Source organism: Acinonyx jubatus, chromosome A3 (assembly GCF_027475565.1).
Source record: "Acinonyx jubatus isolate Ajub_Pintada_27869175 chromosome A3, VMU_Ajub_asm_v1.0, whole genome shotgun sequence".
Lineage (NCBI taxonomy): Eukaryota > Metazoa > Chordata > Mammalia > Carnivora > Felidae > Acinonyx > Acinonyx jubatus.
The window spans coordinates 79,418,684-79,433,712 of NC_069388.1; the positions used below are offsets into that span (position 1 = coordinate 79,418,684).

A 15,029-nucleotide genomic window follows, 5' to 3' on the forward strand; every position below is an offset into this window, starting at 1 on the left:
CTATTGTATATATATGCCACTACTTCTTCATCAGGTGAAGGACATTTGGGCTCTTTCCATAATTTGGTTATTGTTGATAATGCTGCCAGAAACATCGGGGTGTATGTATCCCTTTGAGTTAGTATGTTTTTATCCTTTGGGTAAATACCTAATAGTACAATTGCTGGATCATATGGCAGTTCTATTTTTAACTTTCTGAGGAACCTCCATACTGTTTTCCAGAGTGGATGTACCAGTTTGCATTCCCAACAGTGCGGAAGGTTCCCCTTCTCCACATCCCCACCAGCATCTGTTGTTTGATGAGTTGTTCATTTTAGCCATTTGGACAGGTGTGAGGTATGTGTGGTTTTGATTTGTATTTCTCTGAAGATGAGTGATGTTGAGTACCTTTTCGTGTGTCAGCCATCTGTATATCCTCTTTGGAAACATGCCTGTTCATGTCTTCTGCCCATTTCTTAAACTGGATTGTTCTTTGGGCGTTGAATTTTGTAAGTTCTTTATAAATGTTGGATATTAACTTTTTATCAAGTATGTCATTTGCAAATACCTTTTCCCATTCCATAGGTTGCCTTTTAGTTTTGTTGATTGTTTCCTTTGCTGTGCATAACATTTTATTTTCATAAAGTCCCAGTAGTTTATTTTTGCTTTTTTTCCTTGCCTCAGAAGACCTATCTAGTAGGAAGTTGCTATGGCCAGTGTCAAGAGGTTATTGGCTGTGTTCTTCTGTAGGATTTTAATGGTTACCTGTCTGACATTTAGGTTTCTCATCCATTTTGAATTTATTTTTCTGTATGGTGTAAGAAAGCAGTCCAGTTTCATTTTCCTGGATGTTCTTGTCCAGTTTTCCCTAAACCATTTGTTGAAGAGACTCTCTTTTTTCCATTGGATATTCTTTCCTGCTTTGTTGAAGATTAATTGACCTTGACCATATAGTGGTGAGTTCATTTCTGGGGTGTCTATTCTGTCCTGTTTTGTGCCAGTCTGTTTTTGTTGCCAGTACCATACCACACTGTCTTGATCACTACAGCTTTGTAATATAACGTGAAATCTGAAATTTGTGATGCCTCCATCTTGGCTTTTCTTTTTCAAGAGTGCTTTGGCTATTTTGGGTTCTTTTGTGGTGCCATATAAATTTTAGGATTGTTTGTTCTAGTTCTGTGAAAAATGCTGTTGGTATTGTGACAGGGATGGCATTAAAACTGTAGATTGCTTTGGGTAATAGAGACATTTTAACAATATTTGTTCTTCCAATTCATGAGTGTGGAATGTTTTCCCATTTCTATGTCATCTTCAGTTTCTTTCATTAGTGTTTTACAGTTTTCAGAGTCCAGATCTTTTACCTCTTTGGTTAGGTTTATTCCTAGGTATCTTGTAGGTTTTGGTACAAGTGTAAGTGGGATTGGTTCCTTGTTTTCTCTTTCTGCTGCTTCATTATAGTATCTAGAAACGCAACAGATTTCTGTACATTGATTCTGTGTCCTGTGACTTCACAGAATTCATGTACCACTTATAGCAATTTTTTTGGCCGAGTCTCTTGGGTTTACCATATACAGTATCATGTCATCTGCAGACAGTTAAAGTTTGACTTCTTCCTTTCTAATTTGGATGCCTTTTATTTATTTTGTTGTCTTATTGCTGAGGCTAGGACTTCCAGTACTATGTTAAAAAGTAACTGTGAGAATAGACATCCTTGCCTTGTTCCTGACTGTGTAAGGGAAAAGCTCTCATTTTTTCCCCATTGAGGATGATATTAGCTGTGAGTTTTTCATATATGGCCTTTATGATGTTGAGGTAGTTCCCTCTAACCATACTTTGCTGAGGTTTTTTGTTTATTGTTTTTGTTTTTTTCTTATCATGTATAGATGTTGTACTTTGTCAAATGCCTTTTCTGCATCTGTTGAAAGGACTGTATGATTCTTATCCTTTATTTTTATTAATGTGGTGTAGTGAACTACACTTGTAGCCCCGGAATAAATCCCACTTGATTATGATGAATGATTTTTTTAATGTACTGTTTTCATTTGATTCTAGTATTTTATTGAGAATTTCTGCATCCATGTTCATCAGGGATATTGGCCTGTATTCTTTTTTAGTGAAGTCTTGTCTGGTTTTGGTATCAGGGTAATGCTGGCATCATAGAATGAATTTTCAAGTTTTTCTTCTATTTGTATTTTTTGGAATAGTTTGAGAAGAATAGGAATTAACCTCCTCATTATTTTTTTTAATAGGAAATTTATTGTCAAATTGGTGTCCATACAACACCCAGTGCTCATTCCAAAAGGTGCCCTCCTCAGTGCCCATCACCCACTTTCCCCTCCCTCCCATTCCCCATCAACCCTCAGTTTATTCTCAGTTTTTAAGAGTTTCTTATGGTTTGGCTCCCTCCCTCTCTAACTTTTTTCTTTCCCTTCCCCTCCCCCATGGTCTTAAGTTTCTCAGGATCCACATAAGAGTGAGAACATATGGTATCTGTCTTTCTCTGTATGACTTATTTCACTTAGCATAACGCTCTCCAGTTCCATCCACATTGCTACAAAAGCATGTTTCATTCTTTCTCATTGCCAAGTAGTATTCCATTGTATATATAAACCACAATTTCTTTATCCATTCATCAGGTGATGGACATTGAGGCTCTTTCCATAATTTGGCTATTGTTGAAAGTGCTGCTATAAACATTGGGGTGCAAGTGCCCCTATGCATCAGCACTCCTGTATCCCTTGGGTAAATTCCTAGCAGTGCTATTGCTGGGTCATAGTGTAGATCTATTTTTAATTTTTTGAGGAACCTCCACACTGTTTTCCAGAGCGGCTGCACCAGTTTGCATTCCCACCAACAGTGCAAGAGGGTTCCCTTTTCTCCACATCCTCTTTAAATGTCTGGTGGAATTTACCTGTGAAGCCATCTGGCCTTGGCCTTTTGTTTATTGGGAGATTTTTGATTACTGATTTAATTTCTTTGCTGGTTATGGGTCTGTTCAGGTTTTCTGTTTTTTTCCTGTTTTGGTTTGGGTAGTTTGTTTATTTTTTTTAGAGTACATAATTTATTTATTTATTTAAATTCAAGTTAACATACACTGTAGTATTGGTTTCAGGAGTAAAACCCAGTGATACTTCACTTATATATAACACCCAGTGCTCATCTCAAAAAGTGTGCTCCTTAATGCCCATCAGCTATTGATTGATTGATTGATTGATTGAATCTTTGGAAGATTTCTTTTTTCTCTCTCTTTAAAAAAGTTTTTAAAAATGTTTTATTCTTGAGAGAGAGAGAGAGTGTACAAGTGGGGAAGGGGCAGAACAAGAGAGGGACACAGAATCTGAAGGAGGCTCCAGGCTCTGAGCTGTCAGCACAGAGCCTGATGGGGGGCTCGAACTCACAAGCCATGAGATCATGACCTGAGCTGAAGTCGGATGCCCAACTGACTGAGCCACCCAGGCACCCCTCTTTCTTTTTTAAGTTTATTTATTTTGAGAGAAACAGAGACAACACAAGTTGGGGAGGGGCAGAGAGAGAGAGAGAGAGAGAGAGAGAGAGAATCCCAAGCAAGCTCTGTGCTGCCAGCACAAGAGCCCAATGTGGGGATTGCACTCACAAAACCATGAGATCATGACCTGAGCTGAAACCAAGAGTTGGACATTTAGCCATCTGAGCTACCCAGACACCCCTACCTATCACCTATTTATCCCATCCTGCCACTCATATGTTTTGTTTCTTACATTCTATGAGTGAAATCATATATTTGTCTTTCTCTGACTGACTTCACTTAGCATAATACAGTCTAGTTCCATTACGTTGTTGCAAATGGCAAGATCTCATTCTTTTTGATCACTGAGTAATATTCCGTATGTATATACCACATCTTCTTTATCCATTCATCAGTTGATGGACATTTTCGGCTCTTTCCATAATCTGGCTATTGTTGATAGCACTGCTATAAACTATTTTTCAGCATGGCACTCTTTTTTTTTATTTTTCTTTAAAAAAAATTATTTTAGAGAATGCAAGCAGGGGAGAGGGGCAGAGAGAGAGAGAGAGAGAGAGAGAGAGAGAATGAATCCCTAGCAGATTCCATGCTCAGTGCAGAGTTTGACTTGGTGCTTGATCCCATGACCCTGGGATCATGACCTGAGCCAAAATCAAGAGTCAGACGCTTAACCGACTGAGCCACCCAGGCACCCCAGAACTCTGATGTTATAAATGTTAGACTTGGCATTGTCTCAGAGGTCCCTTAGGCTCTCTTTATTATTATTTTTTCAGTATTTTTTCTTTTTGTTGTTCATTGGATATTTTCTATTGATTTGTCTTGCAATTCACTCCTTTTTCATCTCAATCCTGCTATTATTGAAGCCATCAGTGAGCTTTAAAAAAATTGGTTACTTTATTGTTGAGTTATGTGTTTTTCCTGTTTCCTATTTCTTTTTGAGACTTTGTATTTTTCATTTCCAACAGCTTTTATGATTGTTGGAGCATTTTTGTAATAACTGCTTAAAGTTTTATCAGATAATTCCAGTGTATCATCTCCATATTACTGTCTATTGACTATTTTTTCTCATGTGAGTGGGGGTTTTCCTGGTTCTTTTTATGCCAAGTAATTTTGGGTCCTAGATATTTTGAATACTGGCAAGACTTGTTCTTATTTGAAATCCCATGATAAATGTTGATATTTCTGTCCTAGCAGGCAACTGATCTTGTTAGCTTTAGTCATCAAGTTCTAGTGTACCTCTGTGAGCTGTGGTTCCAATGTCAGTTCAATTTTCAGAGTCTTTGCAATACTATTTAGATCTGTTCATGTGTGTATCACCCAGTAATGAATCTGTGACTTGGGTGATGTTTTATCTGTTAGTTTAGATCTCAAAGTCTATTATATGCTAGTTAGGATCAGATCTACACATGCACATCTTGGGGTATAAACCTGGAATTTAGAAACAATTTAATTGGGTCACTTTCTTGAGGTCCTTCCTATCTGTAATCTCTGTTGGTACTTTTCTCCTCTATGAAGCAGTGGCATCAGTAACTACATGCTGCCACCGACTTCCTTGACTGTTACTGCCTCCAGGCCCAAGTGGTGGCAAAATGAAGGAAAAAATACTGGTAAACTTACCATTGGTTGAGGTAGTTCAGATTCTGGTCTTCCTCCTCAAGCTGTCTGCCACTATTTACTTTCCAGAGTCTTCAAATAGCTAATCTGTATATTCTTTCTAGGATTTTTAGTTGCATTCAGTGGGAGAGACCAGGAATAGTATGCTCACTCCATCTGGGACCAGAATCTGATAATTATGATTTTTAATGGCTTACATAGTATTCTAATATTTGGATATACTGTAATTTACTCAGTAATTTTCCAAATAGGCATTTAAGATTATTCATTTTATGCCAGCAGTGTGATGGACACACACATATATATAACAAAAAATGAAATTTTAAGTCATGATATTTAAAAGCTTTTGATACAGTTGCCAAGATTACTTTCTGAAAAACTTAATTGGATGCATAAAACCTGACCATCAAAAAGAATATTTACCATATTAAAATACAAAACAAATGGAGACCAGTCTTGAAAATTCTCTCAATTGGGATGCCTGGGTGGCTCAGTCTATTGAGCATCTGACTTCAGCTTAGGTCATGATCTCACGGTTTGTGAGTCTGAGCCCCATGTAGGGCTCTGTGCTGATAGCTCAGATCTTGGACCCTGCTTCAGGTTCTGTGTCTACCTCTCTCTGCCCATCCCCAGCTCACGCTCTTTCCCTCTCCCCAAAAATAAATAAACATTAAAAAAAAAAAAAGAGGGGCCCTTGGGTGGCTCAGTCGTTTAAGTGTCTGACTTTGGCTCAGGTCATGATCTCACGGTTCGTGAGTTCGAGTCCTATGTCGAGCTCTGGGCTTGACAGCTCAGTGCATGGAGCCTGCTTTGGATTCTGTTTCTTCCTCTCTCTCTGCCTCTCCCCTGCTCATTCTCTCCCCTCTCCCTCTCTCTCTCCCTCTTCCTCTCTCTCTCTCTTAAAAATAAATAAACATTAAAAAAAAAAAAAAGAAAATTCCCTCAACAGACAAAATCAGTCTCACCATATCAAAAAAGCTTAATTTAGCTTATTTTATAAGACTAACTTGACCTGGGTCATTTCTTGCTTTTGCCTGTGGAGATCCTAAAACTTGAACTGTTTCCCAGGGTTGGCGTAAAGTAACCACTCACCAATTTCCTAGCATTTAAGAAAATTTTAATATTATAACTAATCACTGTGAAGAATAAAGTGTCACCGCTTTCTTACTATATAAGCTGCTCTATAATAATATACCCCTGATGTTTTGGTTTTACTGCCTTTGGTTTGAAACTTTGTTTCTGGTGTGTGCACAGTAAACTTACTATTTACTACTTTGGTGATTCATTGGTTTTACTGTTATTTCTGAACTTTTCACAACCACAATGGACTCTAACACATTAAACACCATTTAAAAATGCACTTGACCTTTCCCCCCTCCCACCCTTGCCAAATTAGTGGTCCCCATTGCAGGTTGATGGCTTAATTTACTATGGCTCTGGAAACTGGTAAATATAGGGAATTATCAAGCATTTACTTAGCCTTTCAGGGTAATCAAATAACTAGTAAGGAATCTTTTTTTTTTTTCCCTGTATAGAAGAATTCCAGCTTATAACTGCAGAAGGAATGCCAGTGTTAAAAAAAAAATCACCATTTCACTACTCCTAATTAAACAGTCATCTGGGCAGCTTTCATGAGTAAATTCCAAAACATTAGGAGAAAGGTTGATGGGGAACTTTATACAGATCTTCCTCAACTTTTGATGGGGTTACATCCTGATAAACCCATTGTAAGTTGAAAATACCTTAAGTGGATGTTGGATTTAATACACCTAACCTACCAAATATCATAGCTTAGCCTAGCCTACCTTAAACATGTTCAGAATACTTATATTAGCCTACAGTTGGGCAAGATGATCTAACACAAAGCCTATTTTATAATAAAGTGTTGAATATCTCATGTAATTTGTTGAATACTGAATAATGGCTGTATGGGTACAAAATGGTGATAAATGTGTCAATTGATTACCCTCTTAATCATGTGGCTAACTGGGAGCTGTGGCTGGCTGCCACTGCCCAGCATCACACACAGTACCACGTATCACTAACTCACGAAAAGATCAAAATTCAGGGGCGCCTGGGTGGCTTGGTCGGTTGATCGTCCGACTTGGGCTCAGGTCATGATCTCACGGTCCGTGAGTTCGAACCCCATGTCGGGCTCTGTGCTGACAGCTCAGAGCCTGGAGCATGTTTCAGATTCTGTGTCTTCCTCTCTCTCTGCTCCTCCCCTGTTCATGCTCTGTCTCTCTCTGTCTCAAAAATAAAGAAACGTTAAAAAAAATTCAAAATTTGAAGTATGGTTTCTATTGAGTGTGTATCACTTCTGCACCATCATAAAGTCAAAAAATCATAAGATGAACCCTCTTAAGTCAGGGATCATCTGTAATGGAGAATTCCACTGATTAATCTTAACATCACTAAAAGACATTATATACTTCCTGTTGTATGGTAATAGCACAGAGTATCCTCTGTTATTTTTTGTTATTTGGGACACAAAGCAACAATTTCCCTAAATTTGTTTATAGGAATATATATAAGAAGAGTAAAATAATTAAAATTTCTAAATATAGGGGATTTATAGATAACTGATGTTCTTCTCCCATATTCCAGATATGTAGTTTGTCTCTGTGAAGGGATATGCAAAACTTGGTATATCTTGCACAACAGGTAACAGACCAGTAGCTTGGCCTATAAAGAAAAGGTATTACATGGTGGTGTCAGGGTGTTTCAGACCCCATTTAGACGATTTTCCTAGGATCTTCCATATCTTCAGAATGCAATTCAGGACACCTGTTTTCAGTTGTACATAAAATAGCAAAACCAAAGCATCTTTTGTTTTATTTATTTATTTATTTTTCTGTGTATATAAATGGAATCATCTTCCTTAGGTTATTTTATGCTTTCATAATTCTCTCCTTAAAAGTTTCAGTTTCCTAACTTTTTTCATTTCTCTTTGTTGATAGTGTAAGGTATGTGAACCTAGATTCAACAAATACGGCAGAAAAAAGGAACCCAAAAGAATAGTGAAGAACAACTAAAGGCACATAGATATTTCTCCTTTATCCTCAGTGGCATACATTGCATTATTTTGAAACCATATATTTAAATATTTTAAGCTGCATGAGGTCCGTGTCTGAGGATAACAGCTTTCCAGGGAAAACTAAATATATAAATAAAGGGAGCCTTTAAACTGGGATTGAAAATCATTGTAAATAGTGATAGTACAATATGACTAAAAAATAAAAGGTAAAACATAGAGATAAGTTTATGTTAATAACATGTATATTATTGGGAATGCAAGCTGGTGCAGCCACTCTGGAAAACAGTATGGAAGTTCCTCAAAAAACTAAAAATAGAACTACCCAACGACCCAGCAGTTGCACTACTAGGCATTTATCCAAGGGATACAGGTGTGCTGTTTCGAAGGGACACATGTGCCCCCATGTTTATAGTAGCACAATCAACAATAGCCAAAGTATGGAAAGAGCCCAAATGTCCATCGATGGATGAATAGATAAAGAAGATGTGGTATATATCCACAATGGAGTATTACTCGGCAATCAAAAAGAATGAAATCTTGCCATCTGCAACTACATGGATGGAACTGGAGGGTATTATGCTAAGTGAAATTAGTCAGAAAAAGACAAAAATCATATGACTTCACTCATATGAGGACTTTAAGAGACAAAACAGATGAACATAAGGGAAGGGAAACAAAAATAATATAAAAACAGGGAGGGGGACAAAACAGAAAGGACTCATAAATAGGGAGAACAAACAGAAGGTTACTGGAGAGGGTATGGGAGGGGGCATGGGCTAAATGGGTAAGGGACATTAAGGAATCTACTCTTGAAATCATTGTTGCACTATATGCTAACTAATTTGGATGTAAATTTAAAAAATTAAATTAAAAAATTAAAAAAAATAACATGTAGGTTGTAATTTCAAACTAGGCACAAATTCTTAGAAGGAACAAAGAGTAAGTCAGTTTGACTGGGCAGGCGGGGAGTGGTCCTAGTTTTTTTGACTAGATCCTCTAGAAGCATTAAATGGCATCTTTAACTTCACATTTGACTTTTGCAGTACACATCTTCATAAAGAAGGCCATTCATTTTCCTGTGGTTTCTATTAATACTTTGATAATAAACTAGTTTTCTTTTTCAATTCTTTTAATTTCATTACCCTTATGGAATTTCTCTTTTTAACTTAATTGGCCTAAGTGCCATTTCCTCATTTACCAATGGTTTTTGCATGGGATCTGAACATTCCTCCAATGTCTTTCATTGAACTCATGAAATACTCCTTTGTGCAAAATTTTCGGTTGTTTTGAAATGTCTTTGTATTACTGTGGTAGGTGTTTGCACAGCTGATAATCTGTGAAACTGCCGATGACCTTGCACTTAATATGTAGAAATAAATGCTAGTATTCACTGTGGAGAAATATTTGAGTGGGGACTGAGTTTATAAGTAGTTAGTTCATTCTTAGATATTTCACATTATGAAGACTGTTGTTGCTCTTTGTAAACACATAACTATAGGATTTCAGGTAATGAATATCTGGGTAATAAGGATGCCCCTGTAGTTGAAATTTTATGGTATTTTGAATGCAAGTCATGAAGTTTGAATGTTGTGAGCTTTGTGGAAGAAAAGTACTATGCAAGAAGTACTGTGAAGAACACTAACAAAGGTTAAGAGCTTCAAAATATATTAATACTAATATGGTTTTGTACATGAAATTATACTTTCATGTTTTTCATTTCACTTAGTTAATAAAAAGAATACATTCTAAACCAAAATAATACCCCTTAAAATACGTAAATTTTGGAACTTTGGATTTTCAAGGTGTTTGCTTTTCTTTTTCCGGTACTGGAGAATTACGATTCTGTAATAGAGCCATGAATCTGTAAAGCACCTCATTTCGTCATAGCTTTTTTTGAGACACATTAAAGCCACAATAAAATGAAATTTCTCTTTAACAATAAGCTTTAGTGGGTCAGAAAATGAAAATAAGAAAATTCACTGGAGACCAGATTAGACTGGAGAGAAAATGGAAATGTTCTTTTTCTTCTACAGCTTTTATTCTATCTTTGTCACATTCTCTTGATCAGCTTTCTTAAACATAGCTAGAGATTAAGTGAAAGCCTGTAAACATCTTTACATTGTCAAATTGCTGATACCCTTTAATTTTATGTTTTAGAAGAGTTTATAATTGATGGTCGTCTTTGGAAATATGTTTGAAATTGTCCAGGTTTAGTCGTATACTGAAGCTTAGAAAAAGATGTCTGTACTTAGTTTTCAGCTTTATAGGCAGCAAACATAAAACATCTAGTGGGGATAATACGAACTTAATCAGTTCTGTGTAATATACATTAAGTTACCTTAATAGCTGAACACACTGGAAATGCTCAGTATATTCTACATTTATTTTGGTTTAAGATGCAGAAATGGACTTCCTAGACATATGCCATATGTTCTCTTCTTATGCCAAGTTAACAAGAATTAAAAGACTGAGATGAATAAACAAGGTCAACTTAAGCTGAGCCAAATTAGACAACAGAATAATTGTCAGATTTTCTGTTGGCAGGGACAGTTTGTTTTGAGCCAATCTTCATGAATTATAGGCTGTAAATTTTTTTTTTTTTTTTTTTTTTTTTTTTTTGCTGGTAAGTCTACCGCCAGGCATTCTGTTGACAATTTTCTTTGTTTTGTAAACACTGAAAATTTTCATCAGTTATATTGTTTATAGGCACACATAAGGATTATGGATAGATGGGGTTTTTTTGTTTGTTTGTTCTAACTTAAGGGAAATTTGCTTAGAAACAAATCTAATAAAACCAAGCCAATATTTAAAACTTTTAGCAAGATTTGTATTTTATTTGGAGTTTCTTAGGTATGAATTCAGATATAATAAATAGAAAACTAAACAATATTACTATTCATTTATGATAGTAAATATCAAAGTAGATTTGTTACAAACGCAAGGTTTATGTACAGTAAAGAATTTTAGACCTTGAAGGAGACAATCTAATACAGAGGGAAAGATTGAAGCAATTAGAGAAATGGAATAATTTAAAATATAATAAATAGTTTAGGGCAGTACCAAACCTAAAGTAAAATATTTAGTCCTAGGATCAATTATTTACCATTGTCCTTCTCATTACCCTTTTTCATTCTAAACTGTTTTTTCTTTGAGTTGTTTAACATTTTTTTTAATTGCCAGGTCAAAAAATATGAAAAAATAACCATTTAAATAATGTTTATTTTAACCACATAAAATATGGAAACCAACTATTTAAATAATAATGTTGGCGACCTATAAAGTCTCAGTCAATTCACATAATGGTGATTTTTAAAAACACTCATTTATATCCTAGATGTTGTAACTGCTATTAATATGGAAGTGCCTGATTCTTTTGGGTGTCTAAAGTGTCTACTTAACACATGTATTACTAGTAATGTATTCTTAATATCCTGTATATTCTTGTATTATAAAAATAATTATCTTATTTATTCAGTAAATATTTATTAAGCATCCGTTATATTACAGACAATTTTCTAAGTCCTGTAGGATCCAGCAATGAAGAATTAAAAAAAGACATCTTTACCCTCATACAGTTTACATTCAAGTAAGTTTGTTTATAAACTCAAGCACAGTACAGTCTATTCAAAACCAGTTTTCAGTTGGTTTCTGTATTATATTTAGTTCAAATGAATTCCATTTATTAATTTTGCCATAGCCTACACAGAAATTAAAATTTTTATTGTTTTGTTGATTGTTTCCTTCGCTGTGCAGAAGCTTTTTATCTTGATGAGGTCTCAATGGTTCATTTTTGCTTTTGTTTCCCTTGCCTCCTAAGACATAGCTAGTAAGAAATTGCTATGGCTAAGGTCAAAGAGGTTGTTGCATATTTTCTCCTATAGGACTTTGATGGTTTCCTGTCTTTTAGGTCTTTCATCCATTTTGAATTTATTTTTGTGTATGGTGTAAGAAAGTGGTCCAGGTTCATTCTTTTTTTTTTTTAAATTTTTAAAAATGTTTTTATTTATTTTTGAAGGAGAGAGAGACAGAGCATGAGGGGGGAGGAGCAAAGAGAGAGGGACACACAGAATTTGAAGCAGGCTCCAGGCTCTAAGCTGTGAGCACAGAGCCCATTGTGGGGCTCGAACCCACAAACTGTGAGGTCATGACCTGAGCCGAAACCAGACACTCAACCGACTGAGCCAACCAGGTGCTCCCCAGGTTCATTCTTTTGCATGTTGCTGTCCAGTTCTCCCAGCACCATTTGCTGAAGAGACTGTCTTTTTTCCACTGGGTACTCTTTCCTGCTTTGTTGAAAATTATTTGGTCATACATTTGTTGGTCCATTTCTGGGTTCTGTATTCTGTTCATTGATTTATGTGTCTGTTTTTGTGCCAGTACCATACTGTCTTGATGATTACAGCTTTGTAATACAGCTTGAAGTCCAAACTGTGATGCCTTCAGCTTTTTTTTCCTAATTTTTTTAATGCTTATATATTAAAAAAAATTTTTTTTAAACGTTTATTTATTTTTGAGACAGAGAGAGACAGAGAATGAACAGGGGAGGGGCAGAGAGAGAGGGAGACACAGAATCTGAAACAGGCTCCAGGCTCTGTCTGAGCGGTCAGCACAGAGCCCGTCGCGGGGCTCGAACTCACGGACTGTGAGATCATGACCTGAGCCGAAGTCGGACGCTTAACTGACCAAGCCACCCAGGCGCCCCAATGTTTATATTTTTGAGACAGAGACAGAGACAGAGTGTATGTGGGGAAAGAGCAGTGAGAGAGGGAGACACAGAATTCAAATCAGGCTCCAGGCTCGGAGCTGTCAGCATAGAGCCCGACATGGGGCTTGAACTCAAGAACAGTGAGATCATGATATGAATGAAATCGGCTGCTTAACCAACTGAGCCACCTGGGTGCTCCTGGTTTTCTTTTTTAAGATTACTTTGGCCATTTGGGGTCTTTCGTGGTTATACAAACTTTAGGATTGTCTGTTCTAGCTCTTTGAGGAATGCTGGTGGTATATGTGTAGACTGCTTTGGTCAGTATAGACATTTTAACAATATTTGTTCTTCCAGTCCATGAGGATGAATGTTTTTTCCATTTCTTTGTGTCTTCATTTTTTTTCATAAGGTTTCTGTAGTTTTCAGTGTACAGGTCTTTTACCTCTTTGGTTAGGTTTATTACTAGGTATCTGCACAGTGAAGGAAACAATCAACAAAACTGAAAGGCAACTGACAATGGGAGAAGATATTTGCAAATGGCATATCAGATAAAGGGTTAGTATCCAAAATCTGTAAAGAAGTTACCAAACTCAACACCCCAGTAACAAATAATCCAGTGAAGAAATGAGCAAGAGACGTGAACAGACACTTGTCTTTTTTTAAAATTTATTTTATTTTTTAAAATATATATCCAACTTAGGAACATAGTGCAATAATGATTTCAGGAGTAGAATCCAGTTATTGATCCCCTATGTATAACACCCAGTGCTCATCCCAACAAGTGTCCTCCTTAAAGCCCCTTGCCCATTTAGCCCATCCGCCACCCCCCACCCCTCCAGCAACCCTGTTTGTTCTCTATATTTAGGAGTCTCTTATGTTTTGTCCCTCTCCCTGTTTTTATGTTAGTTTTGCTTACCTTCCCTTATGTTCATCAAACACTTTTAGAAAGAAGACACCCAGATGGCTAACAGACACATGAAAAAGATGCTCAACATCAGTCATCATCAGGGAAATACAAATCAAAGACACAATGAGATAGCACCTCACACCTGTCAGAATAGTAAACTTAACTCAGGAAACAACAGATGTTGGTGAGGATTCAGAGAAAGGGAAACTCTTTTGCACTGCTGATGGGAATGCAAACTGGTGCAGTCACTCTGGAAAACTGTATGGAGTTTCCTCAAAAAATAAAAAATAGAAGTACCTTATGACTCAGCAATTGCACTACTAGGTATTTATCCAAAGGATACAAAAATGCTGATTCAGTGGGGCACATGCACCCCAATGTTTATAGCAGTGCGATATATCAACAATAGTCAAATATGGAAAGAGCCTAAATGTCCATCGACTGATTTTATACACACACACACACACACACACACACACACACACAAACACACACACACCAGAATACTACTAGGTGATGAAAAAGAATGAAATCTTGCCATTTGCAACAACATGGATGGAACTAGAATGTATTATGCTAAGCAAAATAAGTCACTCAGAAATATAAATATATGAATTCACTCATGTGAAGTTTAAGAAACACAATAGATGAACATAGGGGAAGGGAAGGAAAAATAAGATAAAAACAGAAGGGAGGCAAACCATAAGAAACTCTTAAATACAGAGAACAAATGGGGTTGCTAGAGGGGAGGTAGGTGGGCAGATGGGCTAAATGAGTGATGAGCATTAAGGAGGGCACTTGTTGGGATGAGCACTGGGTGTTGTATGTAAGTGATGAATCATTGGGTTCTACTCCTGAAACCAGTACTAAACTGTATGTTAACTTGAATTTAAATAGGTATATTAAGAATAAAAAAATAATTTATTCAGTCATATAGGCCTATGAAAAATGTAAATAATTAATGGGAAGGACTTAAAATTAAGAGGACATTTTATAAAGAAGGCTAATATTTTATGGTTCAGTCAACCATTCATGGATGGAATATTTGTTGAATCCTAACTTTGTGCCTAGTGCTGGGTTGGAGGCTCTGGATACAATAGTGAGCAAAAGTAGGTACACTCTTAACCCCTGGTGAGTAGACCCATGTTGTGGGCCATGCTGCCATTCTCTTCTCTCTGCTTCTCTTTCTTACAGAGCTTGATACATTACTGAACTCCTATAGACAAAAACTTTAAGTATCTTTGGGTAAACTTCCCCAATGTAGTTCTGAAATTCACATTTA

The 15,029-nt window shown here is 36.5% G+C and overlaps 1 protein-coding gene across 7 annotated transcripts in view; it reads right to left on the bottom strand.

The window, feature by feature from the left end:
• The window catches only part of WDPCP (WD repeat containing planar cell polarity effector), a 607,526-nt gene that overhangs the window by 34,846 nt on the left and 557,651 nt on the right, over positions 1 to 15,029 (bottom strand). The window contains exon 19 of one of the 7 annotated variants that reach the window (XM_053200667.1): positions 4,938 to 7,344. The exons of the other annotated variants lie outside the window; for them this stretch is intronic. Coding sequence (XP_053056642.1) covers positions 7,269 to 7,344 — 76 coding nt within the window. The 3' untranslated portion in view covers positions 4,938 to 7,268. Of the gene's footprint in view, positions 1 to 4,937; positions 7,345 to 15,029 lie in introns of those variants that run through there. 7 annotated transcript variants of the gene reach the window in all.